Genomic DNA, 25,845 nt, shown 5'->3' with positions numbered 1-25,845 from the left:
ATTGATTAAACACATATGCACAAATAATTTATTGACATTTAACAGTTATATAAAATATGTTTTTACAAATTAACATTAAACTGTGACTGTGTGATTCAAGTTTGTATACATGGATCCCTTTGTACCTGAGAAAAACGGCTGATTGAACTAAATTATAAATGACATTTTCATGAATCTGCATCTGAATGAAATGAAAAGGAATTTATTTTTTTTACATATACTGAGTCAAAGCTGTTTATCAGTGCTTTATGGAGGCTAAAAACTGGAAAGTTTAGAACAGACCAGCTACCTTTTCCAGACAAAAAAACTCTTTGGTATATTGTATTTTACATTTACAGGCATTTCGTTGATCTAGTATATGAAAGACTTTGTTTCCAAGAGCAGCAACATTACCACAAATGGTAAATCTATTTCATGCATGCAGTGAATCGGAAGAACATAACTTTTCTGCATGTTGCCACAAAGTTCTGTGGATTTCATAAATTTTCTAAGGCAGACCAGCACTATATGCTCATAGACGTTTGTGGCGTTAATGTGACAAACTGCACTAAGCTATATAGTAAATATGTAAGTCCCTATTTTCTGAGCCAAAGCTGTCAGTTAATGTTATGTAATGGAAAATATGCTGGAGATAAAGCATATAAATATATTGCACTTCTTTTATTAAAACTGAATTTCATAATGCCTAACAGTTACACTGTCAGACGAATGAAGCTGTCGCATGCGCATAAATGCACAAAAAAAAGACTTTGGTCCAAGTGAATTTCATGCAAGTGTCTCCTTGTAAGTCATCTGTCAATGTTTTTAATTTGAAACACAAATTTTAAAAAATTCCAAGCGTTTTATTCCCAACATGACTGCTTATTCTTTTGGAATGTAATTTCTTAAATGAATCAAATGTAGCTTTTCCGTAAGGCCTAATGGGCTCAGACATAATCTCATGCAGGCAGCGGCGCTTTGACTCTATACGGTGCTAAAATTGTGCCATCTTCAGGACATTGTAGGAACTGCAACCAGATTGGTTTTTATGGTTTTGATTAAAAAAAATGCTACAATTAAAATAATCATAATTTATATATTTTAGATATGAATCACATATAAATATTGCTCCAAAAACAATCTCAAATGTGTATAATATTTTTGTGAATTGATGCTGTGTTTATCCATCTGGACCACTTAACTTTTACAAATATTGGTATTTTGGCAAAAAAAATTGTTTGATTTAGTGTTCCACAAAAGATGCAGAGGAGCATAAAATATATATATATATATATATATATATATATATATATATATATATATATATATGTCTTTTTTTAAGTAAACCGTTTCAACTGAAGTTACTATAAAGTCTTCTCCAGCAGGATCTCGTTGAACCCCGTCACGTTGCTCTTCAGGTCCGGCTGCATGTCAGCATACAGAAGGGGCGAACGCTGATAGTGCAGTTTCACAGATCCCTGTTGGGAGAAGAAAAACAAAACTTAAATTAAAGAATCACACTGAAATCCATTTGTAAAGAAGGAATGGTGTCCTCACCCTGGGCCGAGCCCGAATGGAGGCGAGCCCCTGCTTGTACTGGTTGGTCTCCACCTTGTACTCTCCTCTCCTGGACGGCAGGTTGAGGGAGGTCATCACGGAAATCATCTTCTGGAAGCCCGTGGCCGTCAGGGAAACGGTGATGGAGGGTGCCGAGGCCAGAGCCAGGCCCATGGGCCAGCCGCGCACCGGAACGGGCTCCTGGAAGCTGGAGAGCTGCACGGAGCCCCGCTGCCTGACGACAGCGCTCAGCGCCGGGCTGTCGTCCGCCGCCAGGTCCGCCGCATCGTCAAGCTCTGCTTCAGCCAAGGACTTCAACAACGCCTGCCCGAGAAGTTGCACCGTAAAGTCACGTCCCGTGTCCAAGAAAAAAGACAAATGAAAGGAAAAGGGAAAAACGGTGGCGCTCGGTCTCACCCTCCATTTCTTCCAGGTGTTTTGGATCACTGAGGCCGCTCCGTTCCACCTCCGGATCTGCTTCCTGACCAGCCAGGACCTCACAGCTGCACACAGTCCCAAACGTCCAACCGTAAACGGCCGGATCGCTCACGAGTCACTTTGAGGTTAGGGGCGCAGCTAATGACTGTTTCAGTAATCGATTCATCTATTAATTATTCTAAAAGTCACAGATGTTTTATTCAATACTTTTAAAAAAATATAATATTAGAAACGAATCTAGAGATGCAAACAAAGATTTTTTTTTAAATATATTTTACTGCCTAAAATGCAATAACTGTATTCTTTTAGCGTACGCTCGATAATTTATAGCAAGTCTACAATGGAGCATTTGGGCCATGCTGAGGAAAAAAAAAGATAAGAATGAAATCATAATATTATGAGAATAACGGTGTACAAGAATAAAGTCGAAGTATTATGAGAATAAAGCGTAAACAATAAGAGAATACAGTTTTAGTTTTATGAGAACGAAGTCATGATGTTGAAATTTTTTTCTGGTAATACTGTGGTTTTATTCCAGTAATATTGCAACATTATTCTCATAATATTATGACGTTTTTGGATTAACTGATTAATAATTAGGCAGCAAAAAGTGCTTAATAGAATTGCTTTTTTTTTTTACAGAATTTGAACCAGATGAACTATGCTACTTGTGGGATTCTGGGTAAAACTTACTTATTTAAAAAAAAAATTTATTCTTAAATGTAAATATATATATTTTTTGGACAGTTTTGGCTCAATTACTGCTCTGAATGTGTTATTCTTTCAGCAAACGGACTCCAGTTAACAAGTAATCGATTACTAAGTTAAGTGACAAGTATTTCAATAATCGATTAATCACAATTAATCACAATTAATCCAATTAATCGTTTCAGCCCTAGTTGAGATTCATGAAATGACAGAAATGCTAGACGTACTTATCTCAGACTAGCACCGGAAGAACATCAGAAAGTAAGACGACATGTGGCATGTCCTGCTTCTCAGAGGACAACCTGTCTGGACCTCCGTGTGCCGACACCGCATATTCCCAACTCACCGGGTCAGAGTCAGCACTCACAGTGGAATCGAGGCCAGGCGGCTCTGCCTAATTCCTGCCTAGTTCGGAGCGGCAACCAGTTTACCTGCTTGGATTAACGTGGCAGACTGCCGGCGGGCGAGGCGTCGGCGCCGCTGGTGTCGCAGCCAGCAGCACTGAATGGTGAAGGCACACCGAGACAGCATCTTCCCTCTGCGATCCTCCAGCAGGTCGAGCTGTGGAGAGTTTGAAAGATCCGACTGAGTCCAAACGTCACGGCGACAAACTCCTGGCAGTAGTTTGGGGGTCAGTTCATCTCCCGTGTTTATCGTCCCGTGTTTGTGCCTTAAAAATAGTTTCCCCACCACTTACAATTTTTTTTATTAATACATCTCGTTTTGGGATTTCATGCGACAGACGCAAACAAAGTAATGCATAATTGGAAAGTTTAAGGAAATGAAAATCTGAATAATGTGGCATGCACTTTTATTCCGTCTGCTCGACTGTCATTCACCTCAATAAAATCGGCTGCAAACATTTGATTTAAGAAGTCAGCGTTTTTGCATTCGGGTGTCTACAGATGAATATAGATTAGAGCTGCAACTAATTATTTTAGTATTCAATTATTCAAATGATTAATCAAATAATTTATTTGCCTCATTCTGCATTTTTTTTTTCACTTAACCACTAAAATATTAGAAACAGCACACTTATTTCTAATATCACAGTAGTAGTACAGTCTATTTTCTGAAACAAGAAATACGAAAAATATTTTCTTTTTTTTTTTAAATACAAAAGTAAACAGTTATTGCCTAAAATGCAATACCACAGCATTCCTTTGCAGTATCATTTGTGCAGAAATTAATAAATTTTTGCATTAACCGATAAATACTTGGCCTGCAAAAGGTGCTTAATATGACTTTTTTTTTTTTTTTTTTTTTTTACAGAATTTAAACTTTGTCAAGCTAAAACAGCCATTTGAGGAGTTCAGGTAAAACATGTTCATAGTTTTCTTTTTATCTCAAATGTAAAATGTATATATTTTTTGTACCATTTTTGCTTTATTACTGCTCTGATTACGTTGTTCTTTCAGCAAATAACTTTTGTCAGAGCCTTTTCTAGCTAAAGATAAATCAAATACTAAATTTGATTTAGTACTTAGTATTTGCTCTGCATCCCCAGAACCAGAACCAAACGAGGAGAAGCAGCATTCAGCATCTATGCACCACAAATCTGGAACAAACTTCCAGAAAACTGTAAAACAGCTGAAACACTGACTTCCTTTAAATCTCAACTAAAAACCCACTTGTTTAGAGTTGTATTTGAAACGTAATAAATTACAAATTTATTGACGGAACCTGACTTGATGTTGTGTTTTGATTGTTGATTCTGTGTTGCATTGTGTTTTTGTGTTTGATTTGGTGTAAAGCATTTTGAAATGCCTTGCTGCTGAAATTTGCTATACAAATAAAGTTTGATTGATTGATTGATTAAATTACTTGACGATTATTACAATAATTAATTAACCACAATCAATCGTTTCAGCCCTAACATAGAAATATTGGGCTGTGGTAATAGCTAAATACATCTTGTATTAATTAGGACTGTAGACTTATTACTGTTGTTGTTGTTGTGGTTATACATGTTGTTTGTTTCTGTGGTTTCTCGGTTCTCCTTTTGCAGGTGTTCAGACTTCCAGGGTGCTTTCTTGTTTTTCTTTTTATCCTTCTTCCTGTCCTCTGGTCCTACCTCCCTCTTCACTGACCCATCTCACTCCCATTTTTCTCTTTCCGTTTCCTCCTTGTGTCCTCAGTCATTTCTAATAAAGTTATATATCTGGCCTTAATGAAAGAGCAACCAGAAGACAGAAGGGAAGATATAAGAAGTTGTTGCAGGACATTCAGCAAAAAAAGTAAAAGATTTTATTTACGTGTTGCAGCATAAAGGTGGACACAATACACTTCAGGCTTTTTGTTGGTCTGTTGCAGAAAATCCCAATAAAATAGGTAAAATAAATACTTTTGCACAACACTGTAGTTACCCACTCACCATTGGCTGGGTGAGGAAGACCCTTGTCTTCCCGCAGTGCACCAACGACCTGCGTCCGTCACACGACACATTATGCTGGAGCGCCACCCGGAGGAGCTTCTCCACCTCCTGCTGAAGAACGTCGGCGCCGTCGGCGTCGGGATCTGAAACACAGGAATGAGGATGAATAAAGGCTAAATCAGCCCAACAACCCAACAGCGTCTGTGTCAGTGTGAGGAATACTCAGAGCTAATGGAAAACGTTAAAGTGCTTCAAACTCAGAGATGAAGAGTTGTGGCTTCATTAGAGGTGATTTAGGGCTCCGATTAACGGTTATTTTAGTAATTGATTATTCTATCAATTAGTTTGATGTTTAACCCGACGAGGAAAAAATGGGCACATTCTTCAGATTTTTCATTTAACCACTCAATATTATTAGAAATACTTTTTTTTTTTTTTAAACAAACTATTTAATATCAAAGTAGGAGGTGTGGAGCATGTGAAGTAAAAATTGTTTATTTTGTCTCTTAACAATTTTATTTAATTCTTTTACTCATTTGACCACATTAGTTTTGTTCAACCTGTTAGAGTAAGAGGGCTGGAGAGTCTCTGCAGAACCAGTTAGATAAGGTTTCCTGTTGACCAGCAGGCTGATGGTGACAATGCCTCACCATACAGACCACAGCCAGGCGCCAGTATTTGTTAATAGAAAAGAACAGATAGTTTAGATAGACACAGTGTGATGGAATAAGCCTTGAGTCATAAGAAGTTCCTCTATGGAAAATCACCAGCTCAGAGTTTTAAGAAATTGGTGCACCTGCTGGATATTCTGGTTTGACGATGCTCTTGTTATGCAAAAATGTTCCATTAGTAAACCTGATTTTTGGAAACTCTCATATTTGAACAAGAAGATGTTTATCATCCAAGGAGTTAATTGACCCTCCAGTGTGGTTACGTGGCTTATATATTGATCAACTGAAACTGGAGTGACCACATTGTGGAACATGAGATCTATATATTGTGAGGGCTTGCAGCTCGCTGCTGCTGTTTGTTCTCCGTCTGCAGACGAAATAAAGCTTTGCTCTTTGCCAGAGTCTCAGCCTGATCTGTCATCATACAGATTTTTGTCCACAAGCAATGAAAAATGAAAAAGAAAAAAGAATAAAGAGAAAAGAAATCACATTTTTAAAAAGGCAAATAATTTTTTCCATTGCTTTAAAAAAAATTTTTTCTAAAAGTGCAACAACACAGCATTCCTCATTGAACACTTGATAATTTATAGCAAAAAATAAATAAACTCCAGATTAATTGATTACTAAATTAATTGACGGTTAGTTCAATAATCGATTCGTCACAATTAATCAGATTAATCATTTCAGCTTTAAAGGTGAGTGAGTAACGTCAACAAACAAAATATCCAAAATAAAATACAACCAAAAACAATAAGATGGGAATAAAAACATATACATATGAAAAACTATAAACAAAATTTCCCTTCAAACAATATTAATCAACAGAATGGAAATTATTGAGCTTGTGTCAATTTATCATTAATTGACTCACTGCTTATGGCAACAGGCTTAGATGTGAAGCACAGAAATAAGGTGGTGCTGCGAGAACATTAGAGGAAAACAAAAGCTTTAAATAAAAGTTCACAACCCAAAGACAGAGTGGTGAGGCATGCAGAGATGGCGTTTACCTGTAAAGTTCAGAAGATGCTAAAAAGTCTTTCAAACTGAAAAGTCCCAAAAAAATAAGTAGAGAAGTGATTTTACTGAGAAGACAAATAAAAGCTAAGAAGGATAAACCTGCAGATCCAGGTGGAGGAAATAAAATCATTAGGCCTCCCTGATCGACCAGGAACCGATTCAATAATAACATAAACTCACCAGCATCCAGTGGACTTGACGTTGAACATTTCCCGATCGGTCCATAACGCTGAACGAAGCTTTTCAAAGGAATTCTGTGCAACAAAAATTAAATTAGATCCCCCTAAAGCTTAGAAAAATATTGCACTACTAGAGCGTGAGGAGGAAAGCTGCACCTTATTGGAAAGCCTGCAGCGCTGATGTGAATGGTCTCCACGATCCCACAGGCCTCCAGCTGCGAAATAACCTGACGGAGAAGCATCAGACATGTCCCTTTGGTGGACGGCGATGAGACGATGCAGACGTGTGAGCCGGTCACTATACCTCTCTGTTCTTAAAGGTGAGCGGCCTGCAGTCGGAGTTGGGTTTGATGCAGCGGGTGTAGTGAGGAGCCGTGGTGAGGAGGAGCTTCATCAGGTTCTCCAGCGAGTTCTGCATGCAAATCACATCATTTTAGAATCTGTTCATCTCTAATCTCCATTGTTTTTATATCAGATTAAATTTTAATAATTTTTTTCTAACTTTCTTTTTGAAAAAAATTAAATAAAATAAATTCTACATACTCTTTATTTTGTTGGTGTCACTGCTAATTTTATCATACATATATTTTTTTTTGATCAAACTTAATTTTATGTCTTATTATTTTGCTTATCTGTGATGTTGTAATTATTGGGAAGCCCTTCAGTCAGCTGAGGTTGTTTTACAGAAATAAATTGTAATCTTTATATTACAATCAGTAATTGATTAAACGATTAACCAATTACTGAATTAGCTGATGATTATTTCCTGCAATCACAATTAATCTGACTAATTGTTTCAGCCTTGATTGCTACCGGCGTACCATGCTGAGATGCACTGTGTTAACACACACACACACACACACACACACACACATCGGGACTATGGTTAAACCTTTCCAGGAGAAACAGCACAACCCACAGCAAGCATGTTGGTGATAAATGCTTTCGTCGTTTACCTTAAACTTGGAGATCACTGTGACTCTACCGAGTCCCTTGCTATGAGGAATCTCAGTTTCCTTGTCGGAGAAGATCTCACGAAGAAGGAGATTGTCAGATTTCTGAAGCAGGCCAATGAGCTCTGGTGGCACCGGGTCCTGAGAGAGAAAACCTTCGTGAACACGACCGGATGGAGGTTTGGTCACTCTGTTTGAACGAGCGCTAACAGACGGCCTCTTACCTTGTTTTTCTCCACCATGCCTTCTAACTGGTACCTAACTTTGCCCGCGTAATGGGTCACAGTGAAGTGCGGCACCGTGCTGAACTTGTCCCAGCAGATGTTGTCGTTGCCGCCCAGCTCCTTCTCCAGGCGACCCCTCAGCGCTGTCGAGTCCGAGGCTCGGTTCAGACGACTCTCCTTTCATAGCAATGTCAACTTTTTTGTAAGATCATGCAATTGCAAAGATAAAGCTTAAAAATTAAGCTTCATCGGTTAAAAATGAATCAATCTCCTGCGACGTTATTTTGTGAAACCAAAAAAAAACATGGCAACATTCTGGAGGAACTGAATGATGGAGGCAAAACTCCGTTCAGACAATATTAATGAACTGGGAAGAACATCCCAATTTTTCAAGATTTTATCTAGTGGTTAAATTAATTGTTTGTAATCTCTAATTACAAACAATGGAAGTCTCTATAGAGTAAAAATAATTAAACGTTTACCTCATTAAGAAGAGAAAACACACTGACAGGGCTTCCCTCTAAAAGGTCGAGACAACTCTGGTTGTCTTGGTATTTAATGAAGGACCACTCCAAGCCTTCTGACACGTACTCTTCCTGAGGAAAGGCAACAAATAGCACTGATGTTTAAATACCTAAACGTACATCCAAATGTATCCCTACTGACATGTGGTAAAAAAAAAAAAAACTGAACGTCTCTACCTGCTGAGCTCGGAGGTAATGGGCCACAAAGTGCTGCTGCAGTTTCTCATTGGCGTAGTTGATGCACAGCTGCTCCAAGTTGTTGATGTGAAAACACTCGAAGCCGTGCACATCCAGCACGCCTGCAGATTACAGACGACTGTCAGAGCTGGCATGGAGAAGCTGGGGGTCATTCCCACTCTGACGGAGGGAATAAAGCTTTACCTATGAAGTTGCACCATTTGGACTGGTCGGCGCATATGCAGCTGTTGATGAACGTCACTAACCACTCGAATAATCTGGTGGGAAAAGAAAAAAAGTTTAAATATAGGATTAAATATGTTAAAATGGGGATGAGAATTGAGCCATACCACTTCTCCTATTTTACGTTTCGTCACTTATAATCACTAAGTTTAGAGTGGGACTTTATGTGGTACAACAATACTTACTTTTTAAGTGAATTTTTTTTTTTCGCACACTAATCTAAAAAGTGTGATAACATGTACTCGTGTTCAGAATTTAACACCTGAAATTGGGCCTCTGTCTCTTTAAGAAACTCCTGCTCTTTCTGAAACTCCACCTTCAGGAAGTCATCACAACATGCCTCCTCTATTAACCCTTTAACAACAATTTTATCAGTGTTGCACTGAAGAGGAAGCTCCTATAACGAGCTCAGCAGAGGCCCAGTTCCACAAGGTGTTTGCTAACGGCTGCTGGCTAGTCTGAAGGAGCTGAGTGGGGGATTCGCAAGAAAGGGAAGAAGTTAGGTCACTTGAAAACTGCATCTGCGACTTGAAGGCGGTGCTAGGTCTACCAGGGGTTTTGTACAGCTGAATGGTTGCCACGGGAGATAAAAGGATTTCTCAACCAATAAAAGCAACACTCCAGGTATGTTTTTGATGAGGGAATAACATTATATCATGACATAAAGCTCAAAAAAGTAGATTCTTCATAATACTGCCCCTTTAAATTTCTCCTCACAGACTCTCAGCGTCCAGTCTGACAGTTACGTCCAACTTTATGCTGCTCTAAAATCCTAAGGTGACCAATTTCAAATAATACTTTGCTGACTACTTGCTGAGCTACTTAATGATCAACTTGCAGCTCTTACTGGCCGTAGATGACCTTGGCCAGGCAGTCCCGCCTCACTCCACACTCTGCTTGGGAACAGGGCTTCAGAACATTTTGCTTCCCCGCCTTCAGCGTCCTCACTCTCAGACACCTACAGAGCTCCTCCGCTGGGACGCCCAGCAGCTCGCCGGCTCTCTGCAAGAAGTCTGGAAAGTCGTGCTTCATGATGATCAACGCACGAGCAAGCTTTAACTTTCCAACTTTGTAGCTTTTTCTTTTGAGTATTTGTACGATTTGCTGATCGACCTGTGGAATCAAAGCTACCTTCAGAGTCTTGGTGAAGGTCGCAGGGTTGGGATTCATTTGTTGAAGAGCAGAAACTCACATTCCCCAATTGCAGAATCCCCGCTAAAATCTGTGATGAAAAAACATTATACAATATTATTATTATTATTATTATTATTATTATTATTATTATTAATAATTGTGAGCCTGCAGATTCCAATTTTGGCTGATGCTGATTTTTTTTGACTGAAAAGTGGCTACATATAGTGTCAACGTCACTAAGTTGGCAACAGTGGGATGGCCATCAGCTGCACGAACCTGATGGGTGAGTCTGTCAGTCTCACATTAGAACAGCGGCGGTCAAACATTTTGTCACATCGGCCAAAACTGTCAAGTCAAAACATCCTGAGGGCCAAAAAATGTAATATTCTTAACAAAAACGTTTACTCGTGTGATTTGGTTTTCTTACCAACTTAAGAATGTAAAAGTGGAATTAAACAAAAGAAGTAGTCAGGATTTGTTTGAATGAAAGGTGATGTGTAAACATGTTTAGTAGATTTGTCTTATTAAAATAAATATTTATCAAGCGTTTTATTGGAAATATTGTGAAAATGTAGTCAGTTAAAAAAGCTGGATTTAGGTCACTTTGTCTTTGGAACTGGATAGATTTTGTCTCTGCACAAGAATGCAAAGCATATGGTTATTTAAAGACGAATACTTTGTTTTTTAAATAAGATTTTAAATTATCTGCAATCTTTCTGCCACAATTAAAAATAAAAAAGCTTCCATCTGCATCAACCACCTGTGCTGGGTCACTCTTTGGACACCCGTGCATTAGACCGAAAGGGGAGCAGTGGCTGATTTTCAAACCTTTGTGGAGTTAGACAGAATCAGTGGATAACATCAGTTTCACATCTACGTATCAGCCAATCGCCGATCTCCCAAAGTTAAGGAAATTGGGACCAATTTATTGATGCATCACTAATTAATGTGCAGCTAAAGTAGCTTCTATAAAAAGAAGTTACTAGACATTGAATCTTATTCAAATGATTAATTGGCGTTACTCTTACCCTAAATATCTGTCTTTGCCTTTCTGCATCAATTCCGAGGTGAACCATCGCCTCAGTGGTTTCAAGAAAACCATCCTCTGTAAAACAAAAAAACAAAAAACAATTAAGTTATTTGTACAGACGTTATTAGGAGGCCAAAATAGATGTGAAAACAAACACCAACCCTCAATTTGTTTTTCACAATTCGGCAGCCACACAAAACACTGATCGTGTGGCATCTTCCAGTCTGTTCTCTGCTCATCTGTGGCTCCTTTCATCATCTATAAAAACAGCACAAAGCTTTGTAAACTCACCAATTTAGTGCATAAATCACACGGCCATCAGGTGTCGGGGGCTCACCTGGTAGAAGATGTGGAAGTTCCTCTCATTGGCTGGCTGACAGGCCACCCTGGTCTTCTCCAACAAGTACGTTTGCACTGAAGCGCCGACCAGCAGCTGAGTTCTGGATGTGAGGTGAGTCGGACAGGGTGAGCTAACCCGCTGACAGGATGTGAGGTCATGAAAAGCGGAAGGTGCCACTGGTACCTGTTCATCTGCAGCTGGATGTACTTTCCAAAGCGGCTGCTGTTACTGTTGCGCAGCGTGCAAGCGTTGCCTGGAGACAAGAGCGCGCCGATGAATGACTCGTCACACCAGTAAATCTCACTTTAGTGAACTATTGTGAAGTGGATGAAAAATTTTAAATAGGGTTTTTATTTTATTTATTTTTTTCTGAAAAGTGTGCTGTGCATTTATGCTCAACATCTCAATAAAATACATTAAAGTTGGTGGGAGCATGACAACATAAAAAAAAATAAATAAATTAGAGCTATGAAAGAGCAACGTACGAATACTTTTGTGAAGGGAGTGAAAATACATATAGTTTATTGTCGTACCAAAAGCTTCCATCAGAGGATTGGAGTCCAACACTCTCCTCTCGATCCTCTCCACCGCGTCCTGACTGCTGACGGCCTGGGCAGAGGCTGCCACAGTGGCGTAGTATTTCATCAGGCAGCGAGACGTCCATGTCTAGAACAAAGGGAATCATTGACAGGCCAACAGGGACTCAAAAAAATATTTAAGAAATCTGAGTAACAGCAGGGGAACTCCACAGACCTATAATAAAATCAAAAAGGAAAAGCTACACTGATATTTTAAACATCTGTTTGACATGACGGCATTATTGTTATTTGTGAATTTACCTTCCCGGCTCCGCTCTCACCGCTAACAACCAGCGACTGGTTCACTGGCTCCAGCTGACCCTGAATGTTCCTGTAAGCCTCCTCCGCCACAATAAAGATGTGAGGTTTGAACTCCTGGAATCAAAAAGAACCCGGAAAGTCCATATTTAAATAAGAGCCAACAGGTCGGTGACGGCATGGCGCTTTAGCAGCGAGGACAGGAATACCTGAGGCTGAGTAGCGCAGTGATACTCCTTCATCACCTCCACAGAGTACAGGTCTGGAATGGGCTGGAAAGGGTTGAGAGCCACCAAGGTGCAGCCGGCGTGGGTGTAAAACACCTTCGAATTGTACCTGGCCTGCAGGCATTTTAGCACTGGCAGAAAACGCGACGCTTGTTAAGCATTAAACGGAAAAAGTTTTGAATTCTGCTGGAGGATTTGAACATTTTCCACTTGGTACCTGTTGCTGGAGTCACAGGGTTCACTTTGGTGAGGTCATCAAAAGTGTGCAGCTGGTCCTCGTCAATAAGAAAGGCCTGGACGTCGTCCTCCAATGGGTCATTTTGGCTCTGGTCAGGTGAGCGGACTCTCTGGGTATCTCCCTTCACCTGAGAAAATGTTAAAAGATTGATGCAGTTGAAGCCAAATGGATGATGATGATGATAGTGGTTTTGTACATATTATGCTTGTTGTTCCCACAACATGAGGGACATATTTAAAAAACAAACACCTCTCTGCAGAAATAAAACGACTCATGACATTAAGGGTTATTCAGGGTTCCTTCAAATTTTCCATTTTAAAATCCAGGCATTTCAGACCATATTAGGGGACTTTTTATCAATTATTTATGACACTACAAAGTTCATTTAATTGGATTTTAATCATCTTTTTCTTGTAGAAATCTGTATAGGAAACTGGGTTGTTGTTTGCTTTATGCTAAAAGAGAAGGTTGGTTTTTTTTTACATCAGGATGAATCTAAAGTTAATACTATCTAAAATAACTAGAAAGAAACCATTTTAAATATCAAAAATAGTGGGATCTCGTTTTAAAACTAGACGTAAAATACTCTAGAGGTCAAAAAAGCATTTGAGGCAATTTAACATCCTACCTTTTACTTGATTTTTAAGTAAAAAAATTATCAAATACTGTACATGTGGATGCTGATATGTTTATAATCTAAACATGGTGGCAGGGCTTAGTTTGGATGAATTTAATTTAATTAACAGGAAAATAAGACTTGTATTCTTCTGCATTTGAGCTGCTGATCACTGCTTAACCCAACCTGTGATTGATTGATTCATGAATCTCTAATGCGATGTGATTACTACATTTGCACACTCTGTAACCTCGTCTTTTTTTTAAGAGTAAGAAGGCCAGTAAAAAATGCATTACTTAGTCACAAACAATTTGCCCTGACTAATGGACGCCTGCCATATGACCTGAATCTGCTGCCCTTCTTGAAGACTGCCACCTGTTCAAGGTGTTCAGAGACACTTAATCCACTAGTAGGTAGCCTACATCCCATAATACCGCCATTTTAAAACCATGAAGTCATTTATTTAGGAAAGAGAACAGAACAGGTTGTAATTATCAGCATACATAACATGGGATGTTTCAAGGTTTGAAATGTCTATTATAAATTAGTAGTAAGTGTGAACAGTACAAAGAAAGTAACTTTACATTTGCTGTGACACACTGTTTGACAGCTAGAGCTGCAACGTAAAGCAGTGTACATTTATTTTCACCGGGGCAGTTATTATTAATCAGGCGCAGATCGGTCACAGGTATACACGTCCTTCAATTAAATAAAAAAAAAAACGTTATGACTGTCAGTCTGGCGTTCATAAGCAAGAGAAAGTACGGATTTCTGTTGTTTAGGTTAAACATAACATATTATAAGTGTATATACTCAGAAAAATCTCTAAATAAACTCCCGGTGAAAAACTTGTGTTCGGGTCCTAACTTACCGTTGCCCCTCCATTCCTGGGTCCCACAGCAATGTTCCGCCGGTCGGTGGAAGAACGCATTTATTTGATACCTTTGCTTTTCCTGTATCTGGCGTGAAACTCTACCGAGAAAATAAAACCTCTGAGCCTTATTTATGATTCAAATGAGTTGATATTCTATGATAAATAAAACGTTACTTCAATTATTCCTCTGCAGTCAGCAACAACTCAAGGACGACTTCTACTGGTTGTCCCGCTGCCTTCCAGACCAGACTCCCAAACCACACGTCATTCCCGCCCTCTTCCCAGCCATTCAGGGACCGCTCGTTTGAAGCAAAATCAAACCTGAATGCTGTACAACTTCATAAATATTTAATCATTCTAATTGAATACGGGTTCAGTTTGGAACTGTATTTTAAATTTAACATCCAAAGAAGGCCTTTTAAACTTCCACAGCGTGACATTTTTATTTTTTATTTTCCATGTATAAAGTTTTCCACGGGATTTACTATGTAAAAGTAGGTTGCTTTTAGTATTATTATACATTTCTGCATATTTTATGAAATTGTAAGGAAGAGAAATGCGTTTAACTTTCTTTTACGACAGTAAAAATCCAACACTCAAAAAGTGCCAGAAAACTCAGTGTTCATGAATGCATCACGGGTCGCGAATACGGAAGTGAGTGAACGTCCCATCACTGAACAGGTTCTGCACAGCCAGCAAAAATAATAATGCTGTTAAACAGGTATTTATTCATCTTCCGTCTTTAACAGACGAAGTCGTGGTAAGTGCTGGTCAATAAACACCTTGCTGTTTCTGACGTTTCCAAAAAACATGAAACTAATAATTTTGTTGACTTGTCGCTTGCATGTAGGACGCTGCTTTAGGGACCAGAGCATTATTTGCGCCTATTTTATACTTGAAAACTTACGCATTGACTGCTCTTTGCATATGTTTCTTAGCGAATAAGCTAAGGTTTGTGTACAGAGAAGTGTAAATCAGCAAATTAAGATATGTACAGATCATCTTAGCAGGCGACGCTGCGTGATTTCAAGTATTGCACCAATTTCTATAATATTTCAGGATCCCTTTCTGACTACATCTAAGGTTCTCTGAGGGATTTATAGTGAAAGGACAGTTCCTTGACGTTTTCAATAAAGTCTTGATGTTTTCTGGATACACTGCCCCTTGCGTCCTGAAATATAAACTGCTTGTGTTTAAATGTTTGCAGGTTATGGCTCAAAAGGAAGTAAAGGAGGCGTTTGTGAGTAATCTCAACGGGACCAGTTTGGGAGAGGTGACTCTTGGATCGTTTCTCGCTCCGGTTTGTCTGATCCACCGGGCGTTCATCTTAGTCCTCTACTACCAAGCCAAAGGGACTCTACCGCTACCACTTCCACTGATTTCCCATCTACTCCTTGATTTTTCTCTACTCGTCCTTCCCCTCGTATTATCATGCACAATTCTCAGCGATGTTCTTCTCCAGGTCATCGTGTGCCTAACTTTTATTTCAGCTTGCGTGCTCTGCTACATCTATCGTTCCAGCTTCCAATCCTCTGCTCTGCAGCCACAGAAGATCGTCAGCAACTTTCTTCAGTGCAGCGTTCAGTTTCACCAGGTCCCCTTCGTGACTCTCTTCAGAGTGTTTGTAAACGTGAAAACAGCCATCAGCATCCTCGCCGTTGACTTCAGCGTCTTTCCGAGGCGATATGCGAAGACGGAGACCTACGGGACAGGAGTTATGGACTTTGGAGTTGGGGCGTTTGTTTTTGCAAATGCACTTGTCAGTCCTGAGGCACGGAGGAGGGGAGTCACGGGATCCAAGATGAGCCATGTTGCAAAGCAGATCCTGTCTGTCTGGCCTCTGCTTGCTCTCGGTGTGGGGCGGCTGGCGAGCATCAAAATGACCGGCTATCACGAACACGTGACAGAATATGGCATCCATTGGAACTTCTTCTTCACGCTGGCCATCGTCAGAGTTCTAGCTTCTGTTCTTTTGGTTGTTTTACCAGCTGGAAAGTCGTGGCTCTTTGCCCTTCTGATCAGTGGATGTTATCAGTTTGCCCTAGAAACATCCAAACTAAAGACCTTCCTGATGCACAACAGGGACAGAGGAAAGGATTTTGTGCACGCTAACAAGGAGGGCATATTCTCCATACCCGGCTATGTTGCCATCTATCTAGCAGGAGTTCAGGTAGGACTCTACATCATGCAACAAAGACATCAAGTCAAAGATTGCCTCAAGATGCTTTTCACCCTCTCCCTAGGAAGTTTGCTGTCATACAGCGCTTTGTTCGCATGTCAGACACTCGTGGAGCCTGTCTCTCGTCGCTCAGCAAATTTGCCCTTCGTCATCTGGAGTGTTGCTCAGTCGTTGTTTTTCATGTCCTGCCTGTGTCTGGCTGACATGGTCATACTGTTCTCCAAAGGAGCGTCCGCCTGTCGTTTTCTACCGTCGTCCATGAACTTTCTGGAGAAGAAGACGGATTCTCCGGTTTCCAGAAGCAGAGTTGAAGTGGAGAGACTCTGCCTCATCCAGGCCGTCAGCAGGAATCAGCTGCTGTTTTTTCTGCTCTCCAACATCATGACCGGAGCGACCAACTCTGTCGTGGACACGTTCAACTGTAGCAGCTCATTTTCAGTGTGTGTTTTACTGTCATACATGCTTGTGAACTGCCTTGTTATATATGTTTTGCACGTCTGTGAAATTACAGTGAAATTTTGGTAATGTTTGTAAGCGCACCATTTTGCTTGGGTTTGTTTTTTAGAGTTCATTTGAAGCACCAGTTACTCACACTGAAATTCAGAACAATGGCAAACATTGAAGATAGAAGAAAATATTGTCTGTATTTAGTTAGTTTTGTATTTATGCTTGTTTATGGTGATATTGTCTTAAATGTTTTGTGTTTGTATATTTGGGGGACTTACAAAAATAAAGCCTCGTGAGAAAAAGAACTCTGTTATTCTTTTGTGGACAAAACAAAATGACCCTGAAATGTAACAATAACTGAAGCTTGGGATATTTTTATACCTTACCCAGCTTTAAACATCTCCAAAACTGATTTGCGTGTCTGGTGTGTTCCTTGGTCTCCGTAAAACTGTTTGTTTACTAATATTTTAACAAATGTCTACATTTATACTGAAAATAAATTTTGTTCAGGTGGAGTCTATTTGCTTATTAGCTGGCTTCGGAAGGCAATGGTAACACTATTTAGGGGTATCAAAATAAAGAGTGGTAAACACTTGTCATGTTTTCTTTCTATAAATTTATCATTTTCCTTCCATTTTGACATTTTCCACTACTCAGCACCACAAGCAGAAAGAAAAGGGCCCTGAAAACCTAAACTGAAGCTTTTGCTAGTGATGTGACAAAATGTAGAACATGTCCAGTGAGAATGTGTTTATGAAAAACAATAAAATATCTTAGGTTAAAATTGTGTTTTATCATATATTTATAATTTGCATTTTATTGGCCATTTTTGATATATACAATTAAATACTGCACTTAGTATATGATATTTTTACTGGCAAAAACAGTAGAGGGCTATGAATCACAACAATGTCAAAATACATCTTGCAATAAAATTCGGCAACAAATTAAATAGAAGTTCTTCTTTCCTCGCCTGCGCCCCCTGGAGGCAGTGCGTACCACTTCATTCGTATTACGTACCAGTGTAGGGGGGGCAAAGGTGAAATCAGTAATGAAGATTCCGCCACCGCACCAGCCTCACTAACTGTCGCACTTGTTTATTTTTAAGATAAGTTCCAGACGACGGTATGTAGAAATTGTTCAAAAGTTCAACTATGCATATTTGTTCTTTACGAAGACACCATTCTGTTGTCAGTATTTTCGGCATATTTTTTAAAGAAACTCACGGTTGTCGCTAAGTAGCTACTCATAGTTCCAACTTTCTATTAGCTTATATTAGCTCGCTAATGCTAGCTGTGGGGAGCAGCGATGTTAACAAGCAGGTTAGCCAGGTTTGCTATCACCGACAGGGCGAAGTCAAACTGGAATAATACTCCAACCTACCTTGGATGGCGAAAAGGACACCATTTGTGATAAACAACAGTTCGCCCAAATTCAACCGAACGGCATATTTGATTTCGGAAGTTGTATTGTGAAGTGCAGTTAGCTAGAAGGCTAACTTGGAAATCAGTAGGTAATTGTTTAAAAGGCAACAGATGCAGGTGAACGTTCCAAACGCGGCTTTGTAAGCTGAACAATGCTAGAAATACATTTTGTAAAGCTAATTATTTAGAAATTTCCCAGAGCTTTCTTTTGCCAGGTTGTTTGCTAGCTTAGCAGGGCAAATCTGGGTCAAGATAACCATGCTAGCTACTTTAGGAGTGGCTATAACAGTAGTTTGTAACGTTTGGTGATTTTGTTTATATTTTAATGCATACTCTTGTGATGAAGAACCCCAAAGACAAATTCTTAGTTCCAGGATTATATCAAACCCGAATGACCTGGAGCAGGTAGGGTAGCATTAGCCTGGTGGAGCTTGTGCTCAGGGTTTGATGTAGTCATTCTGTCTCATTCCCTGCACATCATTCTGTCTTTTGTGCGTGTGTGTGTGACCTGCAGGTGAGCTGATCTACAGCGCAGAGAAGACATGGCACGCCTGGTAGCAGTTTGCAGGGAAGGCGAGGAGGATTACCCGTTTTTGGCGAGACAGATTCCCCTGTATATCGATGACACACTCACGGTAGGTCCTCATAATCACAGAGAACACATAAAATAGCAATTAGGAAGATGGATCCTTATGAGTCACCCTTTAAAGTACATGCAGAAATGGAGCTGAATCAGCATTGTTTCTGCCCAACACAACTCTGATTATTTTTCCTGACTTTCTGAAATAAATGGGTATGGTTTCAGTTTTGTGGTTTCTTTTTTTTTTCATTTTCACGTATGTTCAGGCAGTGCTTGAAAGGATGTTGATGTCGGAAAGCCAAGATCGGATTGTGTTCTTCACAAAGACACAGCCGTACCCCCGAGTACGAACAGTCTGAAACTAAACTGCTGATCTGAATACCAAACTAATTACTTGTGCCTCTGTCAGTATGGGTGAATCGTGGCCGTGGAGTTTCTGACGCCTCATTATCTGTTGTGTTTTAATGGTTGTCAGATGGTGATGGAGTTTCCTGACAGTTTCATGGACGCCGAAGGCACTGACATAGTCCTTGCTCATTGGAAGCAATTTTCTGAGGTAATTTCACACACTGTGTCACAGAATTTCTTCTAATCTGACAGACATGCACACACAAAAATCGAAGCCTAAAGGATGTTGTTTGTGTGTATTTAGTAAAGATGCATTCAACTGATACTAATATATGTATCGGTCCCGATTATTAAAATTTTTAGATCGGGTATCGGTGACAATGGGCAGATCTATTAAGTCTAATTCTGTGCTTTGAGTGATGTCATGTTTTATTTTTACATTATAATTATAATTTCTAATTGCACCGTCTGAGCCACTTGAAAGAAAGTTTGCTTCAGTTTATTTTTACGTTTGATCAACGTAGTCAACTTTTTGTTGACTTTCAGTTTCTTTGTTATTTATTGTACATTTGCCGTTATCCTGCTAATTGCGCTGACTGAACAAATTAAGGTTGTGTTGTTTTATCTGTGTCTTCCACTTGCATACAATTATCAATTTGCTATTCAGTACTTTTATGTATATGTTTAGAAAAAAGAAAAATTATAAGTTAATTCAACGACGGGTTTTTTGTATCGAATCGGCCGTTAGTAGACCTTAGATATCAGTATCGGTATCAGAAGTGAGGAAAAATGGATCTGTGCGTTCCTAGGATTTAGTGTGGCGAACAAATAGATGACAGTATTATTAAATTTTTTCCATAGTATTATTCCAAGCTGAAGCAGCAGGACCTGAATATCGCCTTCATGGTGTCGTCCAGAGAGGTGTACAGCGCGCTATCCCAGTTGGTGCCGTGCGTGGGCTGCAGACGAAGTGTGGAGCACCTCTTTTCTCACTCAGTGGAGACGGGGAACCCAGCGCTGGAGCCCCTCACAGTGAAACCCAAGGGCATGCTCACTGTCACCAAGGCTTGTTTGGCAGACATGAAGAAGCTTTATACCCTGTTCTACATCCAGGGGTGAGAGGAAAATACTTTTCTCTTTATTTTTACATTGATAGTAGTACAGCAGAAAACATAATGTTCACTGTTCTCCCCTTTATTTTTATTGTGATGACATTGATTATTTTTTAATAACTGTTAGAAAACATTTATATTTAGACTTAAAAAAACATAGGTCTGATATTAAAGGGCCTTGCTTAAGTGTTTGTTTTTTGTTTTTTCAAGCACTATAGAATTGCCCTTTGCTGCAGTTACAGCTGCAAATACTAGTGTTTAGCAACCGTGACTATAAAACTTATTCTCCCCCTTGGATGTTTTACCCTTTTATTACTTCTGTAAGTCAATCCTGAGCAGCAAGATTAGCTTTTTTTAGCTATTTTTTAAAATCCTTGAATGCCATAGTGAAAGCTAATTTCTGCAAAATGGCAAATAAAAATGTTTAGTATAACATAAGTAATTGCATAAATGTTTGCTCCATTCAAGTCCATATTTAATAAATGCACCTGGATGCATGGAGTCTGTGTGACTAAGTCTTTATCAGGCTTCACATCTGGATGCAGCAGTTGTCCATTCTTCGTTGCAAAACTGTTCAAAGTTTGTCAGGTTTCCTGGGGATCAGCTATGAACAGCTCTTTTGAAGTTCTACCACAAATTCTCTATCAGACATAGGTCTGGGCTTTGACTAGGCCACTCCAGAACCTTGTTGTCTTCAAACAATTTCTGTGTAGCTTGAGCTGGATGCTAAACATGTTTCTCAGTGCGGATGGTGTTTTTGTTGTGATGTGCAGAGCTTGGTGTATCCCAAACATGGCGTCTTTCGTGATGGCCAAAAAGCTCCATCTTGGTCTCAACAAACCCATTAACTTTCTTTGACTTGACCATGGAGTCTCCTTGAGATGGTGGATTGCCACTCTTTCATTAAGCTTTGATTGGTGAATGCATTGAGCAAGTTTTCAAGGAAAATGTAAGACTACAAGATGTCGGGATGCGTTTCTAACCCTAGAAACACATTCCAACAGAGAGGTGTTTGTCATTGCAACATGAGGTGATTCTAGGAAGTACTGAGTACAAATGCTTACCACATATTTAAATAAAGAGAACCATGTTTTCTATCACTTCAAGTTCACAATTATGTACCAATTTGTTTCTGCCTTGCATAGAAAGTCAATGAAATCAAATAGATTTAAAGAATGTGAAAAAAAGTTCAATTATTACAACAATTGTATTTTCTTTTTCTTTTGCAGGCCAAAGTTAAATGACATGATTGACGCCATTCCAAAAAGTAAAAAGAATAAGCGTTGCCAGCTGCACTCCTTAGACACTCACAAGCCTAAACCCCTGGGGTAAGTAATGTTCTTATTGTCACATTTTTGGTTTTAGAAGTTTTACTTACTTCTGTCTTTATGAAGAATGCGGTAAATATGTCTAGCAATTTACAAAAATGTTGTTTGTCTTATTATTTAAAGTAGTTACTTCAGTGGAAAACAAACAGGTTTTTGGTTGGATATTTGGTTGGATACCGAGGGTGTACTTTACTTTGTAGCTGTCACAGCTGTGCATTACATGTTATAACACTGCTATAAATGCTCCAGGGGAAGTTGGATGGATGTGTGGGAGCTGATGTCTCAAGAATGCAGGGACGAGGTGGTCCTCATCGACAGTGCCTGTCTGCTTGAAACGCTGGAGACGTACTTGCGGAAACACAGGTACTCTGTCGTTACCAGACCATTTACTCACCAAATACTTAATCATCCGCCGTAAAACGGTGCTTTTGTGATTGGAGAGAAACCGACTGGCTTTCGACTTCCATCAGGTTTTGCACAGACTGTAAGAATAAAGTGATCAGAGCATACAACATCCTGGTTGGAGAGGTGGACTCCAGTGAGGAGAAGGGATACTGTGCCGCTCTGTACGAGGGTCTCTGTTGTTGCCCCCATGAGCGGCACATCCACGTGTGCTGTGAAACGGACTTCATCGCTCACTTACTCGGCAGGGCAGAGCCTGAGTTCTCAGGAGGTTACGAGTAAGTTGGATTTATGTTTGCGTTTATCGTTTGGTGAATGCATTATGATTGGGGATGCAAGTTATCGATGAATGATCTTATTGATCCATTTTTTTGGAAAAACTTGAGTTTCTCTTGTATCAAGAGGTCCAACCTTCTTTCCTTAACGTAGACGGCAACATTTCTCATAAGATTCTAAAGTAAAAACATTTAAAAATCTTACAATTTTATCGTTATTTTGTGCCAGCTGTATTAAATACTGGCTGAAAAAACAGAAAATTGTGGTTCTCACACGTTATCATCCTTAAATATAGAAAGTATAACAAAACAGGTACCTCTTAGGTTGCTAGATATAAAAATAAAAGATGAAAAGTGTAAAATGTGTGAAACACTTAATTTTCTATGAACGGAGAGATGTTCCCACAGAAGCACCGTCTGTAGTTGTTCTTCAAGGAACGCTTTGAGGTGCGTTAACTCACGACAGCCTTAAAAATCAACCTTTCTTTTTGGCATCATGTTTTTTTTCATCATGTTACAATTTTTTTGCGTTTTGCTCTCCGCTTCAGTCTTCAAATCCTTGCCTTCGTAGCACATCAGTAACTTTTGGTCGTGATTTTGTTTGGACCGCTTCTCGTTTCTCGTTCCGTTACGGCTCGGCCATCTTTGATTGATTTATTTATTTATTTTCTTCTTCTTTTGTTTTTATTAGAATTTTTATGCAACCAACTTATCTTTGATTTTGTATCAACTGGCTCCACTTAAGGATGACCAGCGACGCCCTCTGCTGGGTGGCGGCCAAACTACAACACTAAAAGAAGGTCTAAGTGGACAGTATTAGTTAATCAGTTGGAACTAATTTTTGTCTAATGCAGCATTAATTGGAAATTGATGGATTATTTGTTTACACCCTTAATTATGAGTAAATAAAAGGTGTGTTATACTTTAATCCTGTCAGGATTTTTAGGAAATGAGCTAATATATATTGTTTTGGCTTGTGCTGTTTTTTTCACCCCCACAAGGCGCAGAGAGAGACACGCGAAAACGATTGATATTGCACAAGAGGAAGTTCTGACCTGTCTGGGCATTCATCTCTACGAGCGGCTGCACAGAATCTGGCAGAAACTACGAGCTGAGGAACAGACATGGCAGATATTGTTCCATCTGGGTATCGATGCACTACGAAAAAACTTTGAGGTATTCCTTGTTCACTTTGAGCACGCCGCACAGTTTTGCCGCTCTGCGTTTACCCGAGTGTTTTTCTGGCCTCCAGATGGCAGTGGAGAAGATGCAGGGCATCAGTCGGCTCGAGCAGTTTGTGGAGGAACTGTCAGAGGAGGAGAGAGCCAAAGAACTGAAGCTGGAGAAGAAAAGACAGAAACGGAAAAACCGGCGCAAAAACAAGTGTGGTTTTGATATTTCTGAACAGGAGGCAGAGAACAAGGAGAAAATCCTGAATGAGGTGAAAATTCTGAGTTCACACAGCGGTGATGGGCTTTAATATAAACCGACAGTCCTGCATTTCAGTGTTATTGTTTTGGTGTTACAGGGTTCCTTTGATTCAGTTGAGGGCAGCTGTAAGGCCTGTGGGAGCCACGATGAGGAAGAGGAAGAGGCTGGGTGTGAAGAGACAGTGACCACCAGCAGAAACGCCTCCTGTAACTGCTCAGATAACACCAAGCGAGGTATAATCATTCGGGACACAACATTGTCCTCAGATTTGTCCCACAACAGTAATGGCAGCGACTGCGGCTACTCATCAAGTATGGAGGGCAGCGAGATGGGATCACGAGAAGGCTCCGACGTCGCCTGCTCTGAGGGCATGTGCAACCACGAAGCAGGTCCAGGTTAAACGCACACAGATATTCATCACAGATATTTTACCCTGTATGTGAAATGTTGTCCCTCTGATCTCACAGTCTGCTCTCACTTATCCTCTGAAGGGGATTACCCAAACGTCCACCACTGTGTGGAAGACAAAGAGGAGGACGGGACAGACAGCTGTGTGGACTGCTGGCCGCACTCTGAGGAAAACAGTCAGTGCAAGAGTAAAAAGAAGAAGAAAAAGGGCAAGAGCTGCAATGATCAGGTGAGGCGACAAACCGAGGACGTGCCAGTTTGTCGAATGCAGAGTATTTAGCCACATGTTCGCGGTAAAACTCTTAATGTGCCCTCAGGAGCCAAAAACCGAAGGTTGTACGTCGGACGGGAACACCACAGGCCACAGTCTGACATCAGCAAACACTTGTCGAACCAAAGGCATTTTGTCCTCCTTATGTGGCGATAAGCTTGCTAACATTGCACTACGGTCGCCATGGGCAGTCCATCAAAGCAACCTCAGCCTTCACATGAGGCCTACAAAGGGAGATTTAAGTTTGGTGGAACTCCTGGTGAGATTATTATTATTTTGCCCTGTTCTGATCATCATCAGTAGAAAAGTAGTATTGAACTTTATATTTAACATCAGAAGAACTAGTTATGAATCTACTGTTCAGATTGCACAACAGGATTATTAGGGCCATATAAATAAAAAATAAAATTCCAAGAATAAAGTCATATTATGTGAATGAAGTCGTAATATTCTCACTTTATTTTCTTGGCGTGGCTTTAATACTCCATAAGATTTGGATCATCCATGACCATCTTTTCTTCTGTTTTATTTTTTCTTCCTCGATCAGGACGATTCCGAGGTAACTTCCGATGAAGAGAACGGTCTGACGCAGGATGAAATCCAGGCATTTCTAGAACAGAACCAGTCCTTCTACAGCAACCGCCACCAGTACCGACAGCTCCTCAGGGAGAAATTCACCAACTACTGCCGTGCCACTGAGCGGAGCAAGCGAGTCTGTGGAAAGTGGTTCGCCACGACCAGCGTCAAGTAACGTCATCGTCCCGTGGGAAATTTAAAAGCACTCGTGACCACTGCTGCAAGGTTGTTATAAAAAGATACATTTCAGATGTATCCTTCGGTGTCTTGTTGGGTCATTTCTTTAAAATCAACGTGATTTATTAATTTTCTTTCTCCTTGACATCTTTGATTCTTTTGCACTTGTACACTGATGCAGTTGTTCATCTCTATTTGCCACACTCATACATGTTAGTTGTTCTCTTTGACCAAGCCTAGCTATTTATTGTTGGTCTTGTGTAGGGTTTCGGGGTTAGAGCACAGTGGAATAAGAAATCAAGTTTTGCAAGCTGTGATATTGGGGAAGAATTTTTGTCGTCTTATTTTTATTTTTTTTCCATTCTTTTCTTTCTCTCTCTTCTTTATGGTGACACTTCAGTGTAGCGCTTACAGGTTGCACCATGAAATGTGTACAGAAGTATAAATATAAAAATTTTACAGAGAATAAACATCCATTTGTAATTAATTTGGGGTGTGTTAAGAGCGCAATGTTAAGAAAAATTTACTAAATAAAGAGTATTTATTAA

The 25,845-nt window shown here is 39.8% G+C and overlaps 3 protein-coding genes across 9 annotated transcripts; 2 read left to right on the top strand and 1 right to left on the bottom strand.

Annotated features, from left to right (window-relative positions):
- Positions 1 to 16: 16 nt before the first annotated feature.
- On the bottom strand, positions 17 to 18,435 carry LOC122845219 (unconventional myosin-XIX). Of its 3 annotated transcripts, XM_044141382.1 has the most exons (25): positions 14,514 to 14,593; positions 14,337 to 14,437; positions 12,829 to 12,976; positions 12,594 to 12,742; positions 12,388 to 12,501; positions 12,082 to 12,214; positions 11,732 to 11,801; positions 11,546 to 11,648; positions 11,370 to 11,466; positions 11,207 to 11,283; positions 10,176 to 10,266; positions 9,892 to 10,057; positions 9,006 to 9,079; positions 8,802 to 8,923; positions 8,583 to 8,696; positions 8,101 to 8,277; positions 7,880 to 8,017; positions 7,228 to 7,335; positions 7,080 to 7,150; positions 6,925 to 6,998; positions 5,057 to 5,199; positions 3,114 to 3,243; positions 1,954 to 2,039; positions 1,537 to 1,860; positions 17 to 1,457 (listed from the first exon to the last, which is right to left on the bottom strand). In XM_044141382.1, exons 2-25 carry the CDS (start codon positions 14,394 to 14,396, stop codon positions 1,344 to 1,346), a joined length of 2,883 nt encoding a protein of 960 aa, XP_043997317.1. In that variant the 5' UTR covers positions 14,397 to 14,437; positions 14,514 to 14,593; the 3' UTR covers positions 17 to 1,343. The 3 variants fall into 3 exon arrangements, with proteins under 3 accessions (XP_043997317.1, XP_043997318.1, XP_043997316.1); XM_044141383.1 differs by lacking the exons at positions 14,337 to 14,437; positions 14,514 to 14,593 and adding an exon at positions 18,349 to 18,435; XM_044141381.1 differs by having other exon boundaries at positions 14,337 to 14,594.
- Positions 14,959 to 17,270, top strand: pigw (phosphatidylinositol glycan anchor biosynthesis, class W). 2 transcript variants are annotated; one of them, XM_044141390.1, is made up of 2 exons: positions 14,959 to 15,060; positions 15,547 to 17,270. In XM_044141390.1, exon 2 carries the CDS (start codon positions 15,550 to 15,552, stop codon positions 17,041 to 17,043), a length of 1,494 nt encoding a protein of 497 aa, XP_043997325.1. In that variant the 5' UTR covers positions 14,959 to 15,060; positions 15,547 to 15,549; the 3' UTR covers positions 17,044 to 17,270. The 2 variants fall into 2 exon arrangements, with proteins under 2 accessions (XP_043997325.1, XP_043997324.1); XM_044141389.1 differs by having other exon boundaries at positions 14,961 to 15,099.
- Positions 17,941 to 25,845, top strand: ggnbp2 (gametogenetin binding protein 2). Of its 4 annotated transcripts, XM_044141386.1 has the most exons (14): positions 18,387 to 18,478; positions 18,736 to 18,794; positions 18,904 to 19,024; positions 19,445 to 19,525; positions 20,179 to 20,432; positions 21,659 to 21,757; positions 22,007 to 22,120; positions 22,228 to 22,437; positions 23,436 to 23,610; positions 23,687 to 23,875; positions 23,963 to 24,260; positions 24,357 to 24,502; positions 24,591 to 24,803; positions 25,092 to 25,845. In XM_044141386.1, exons 3-14 carry the CDS (start codon positions 18,932 to 18,934, stop codon positions 25,293 to 25,295), a joined length of 2,076 nt encoding a protein of 691 aa, XP_043997321.1. In that variant the 5' UTR covers positions 18,387 to 18,478; positions 18,736 to 18,794; positions 18,904 to 18,931; the 3' UTR covers positions 25,296 to 25,845. The 4 variants fall into 4 exon arrangements, with proteins under 4 accessions (XP_043997323.1, XP_043997319.1, XP_043997321.1 ...); XM_044141388.1 differs by lacking the exons at positions 18,387 to 18,478; positions 18,736 to 18,794 and adding an exon at positions 17,941 to 18,090 and having other exon boundaries at positions 23,963 to 24,254; XM_044141384.1 differs by lacking the exons at positions 18,387 to 18,478; positions 18,736 to 18,794 and adding an exon at positions 17,942 to 18,090.

This window comes from Gambusia affinis, linkage group LG15 (genome assembly GCF_019740435.1).
Source record: "Gambusia affinis linkage group LG15, SWU_Gaff_1.0, whole genome shotgun sequence".
Taxonomy (NCBI): domain Eukaryota; kingdom Metazoa; phylum Chordata; class Actinopteri; order Cyprinodontiformes; family Poeciliidae; genus Gambusia; species Gambusia affinis.
Note: the sequence above shows the minus strand (reverse complement) of the source record. Positions and strands in the feature narration are given on the sequence as shown.

Coding starts and splice junctions, on each gene's coding strand:
- LOC122845219 (XM_044141381.1), bottom strand. CDS start 14,396: ATGCGTTCTTCCACCGACCGGCGGAACATTGCTGTGGGACCCAGGAAT. Junction 12,502..12,593: donor ACTGCGCTACTCAGCCTCAG/GTATTCCTGTCC, acceptor TTTTGATTCCAG/GAGTTCAAACCTCACATCTT. Junction 5,200..6,924: donor GTCAAGTCCACTGGATGCTG/GTGAGTTTATGT, acceptor CCTGTGTTTCAG/ATCCCGACGCCGACGGCGCC.
- pigw (XM_044141390.1), top strand. CDS start 15,550: ATGGCTCAAAAGGAAGTAAAGGAGGCGTTTGTGAGTAATCTCAACGGG.
- ggnbp2 (XM_044141384.1), top strand. CDS start 18,932: ATGGCACGCCTGGTAGCAGTTTGCAGGGAAGGCGAGGAGGATTACCCG. Junction 21,758..22,006: donor CACAAGCCTAAACCCCTGGG/GTAAGTAATGTT, acceptor TAAATGCTCCAG/GGGAAGTTGGATGGATGTGT. Junction 24,503..24,590: donor GCAAGAGCTGCAATGATCAG/GTGAGGCGACAA, acceptor ATGTGCCCTCAG/GAGCCAAAAACCGAAGGTTG.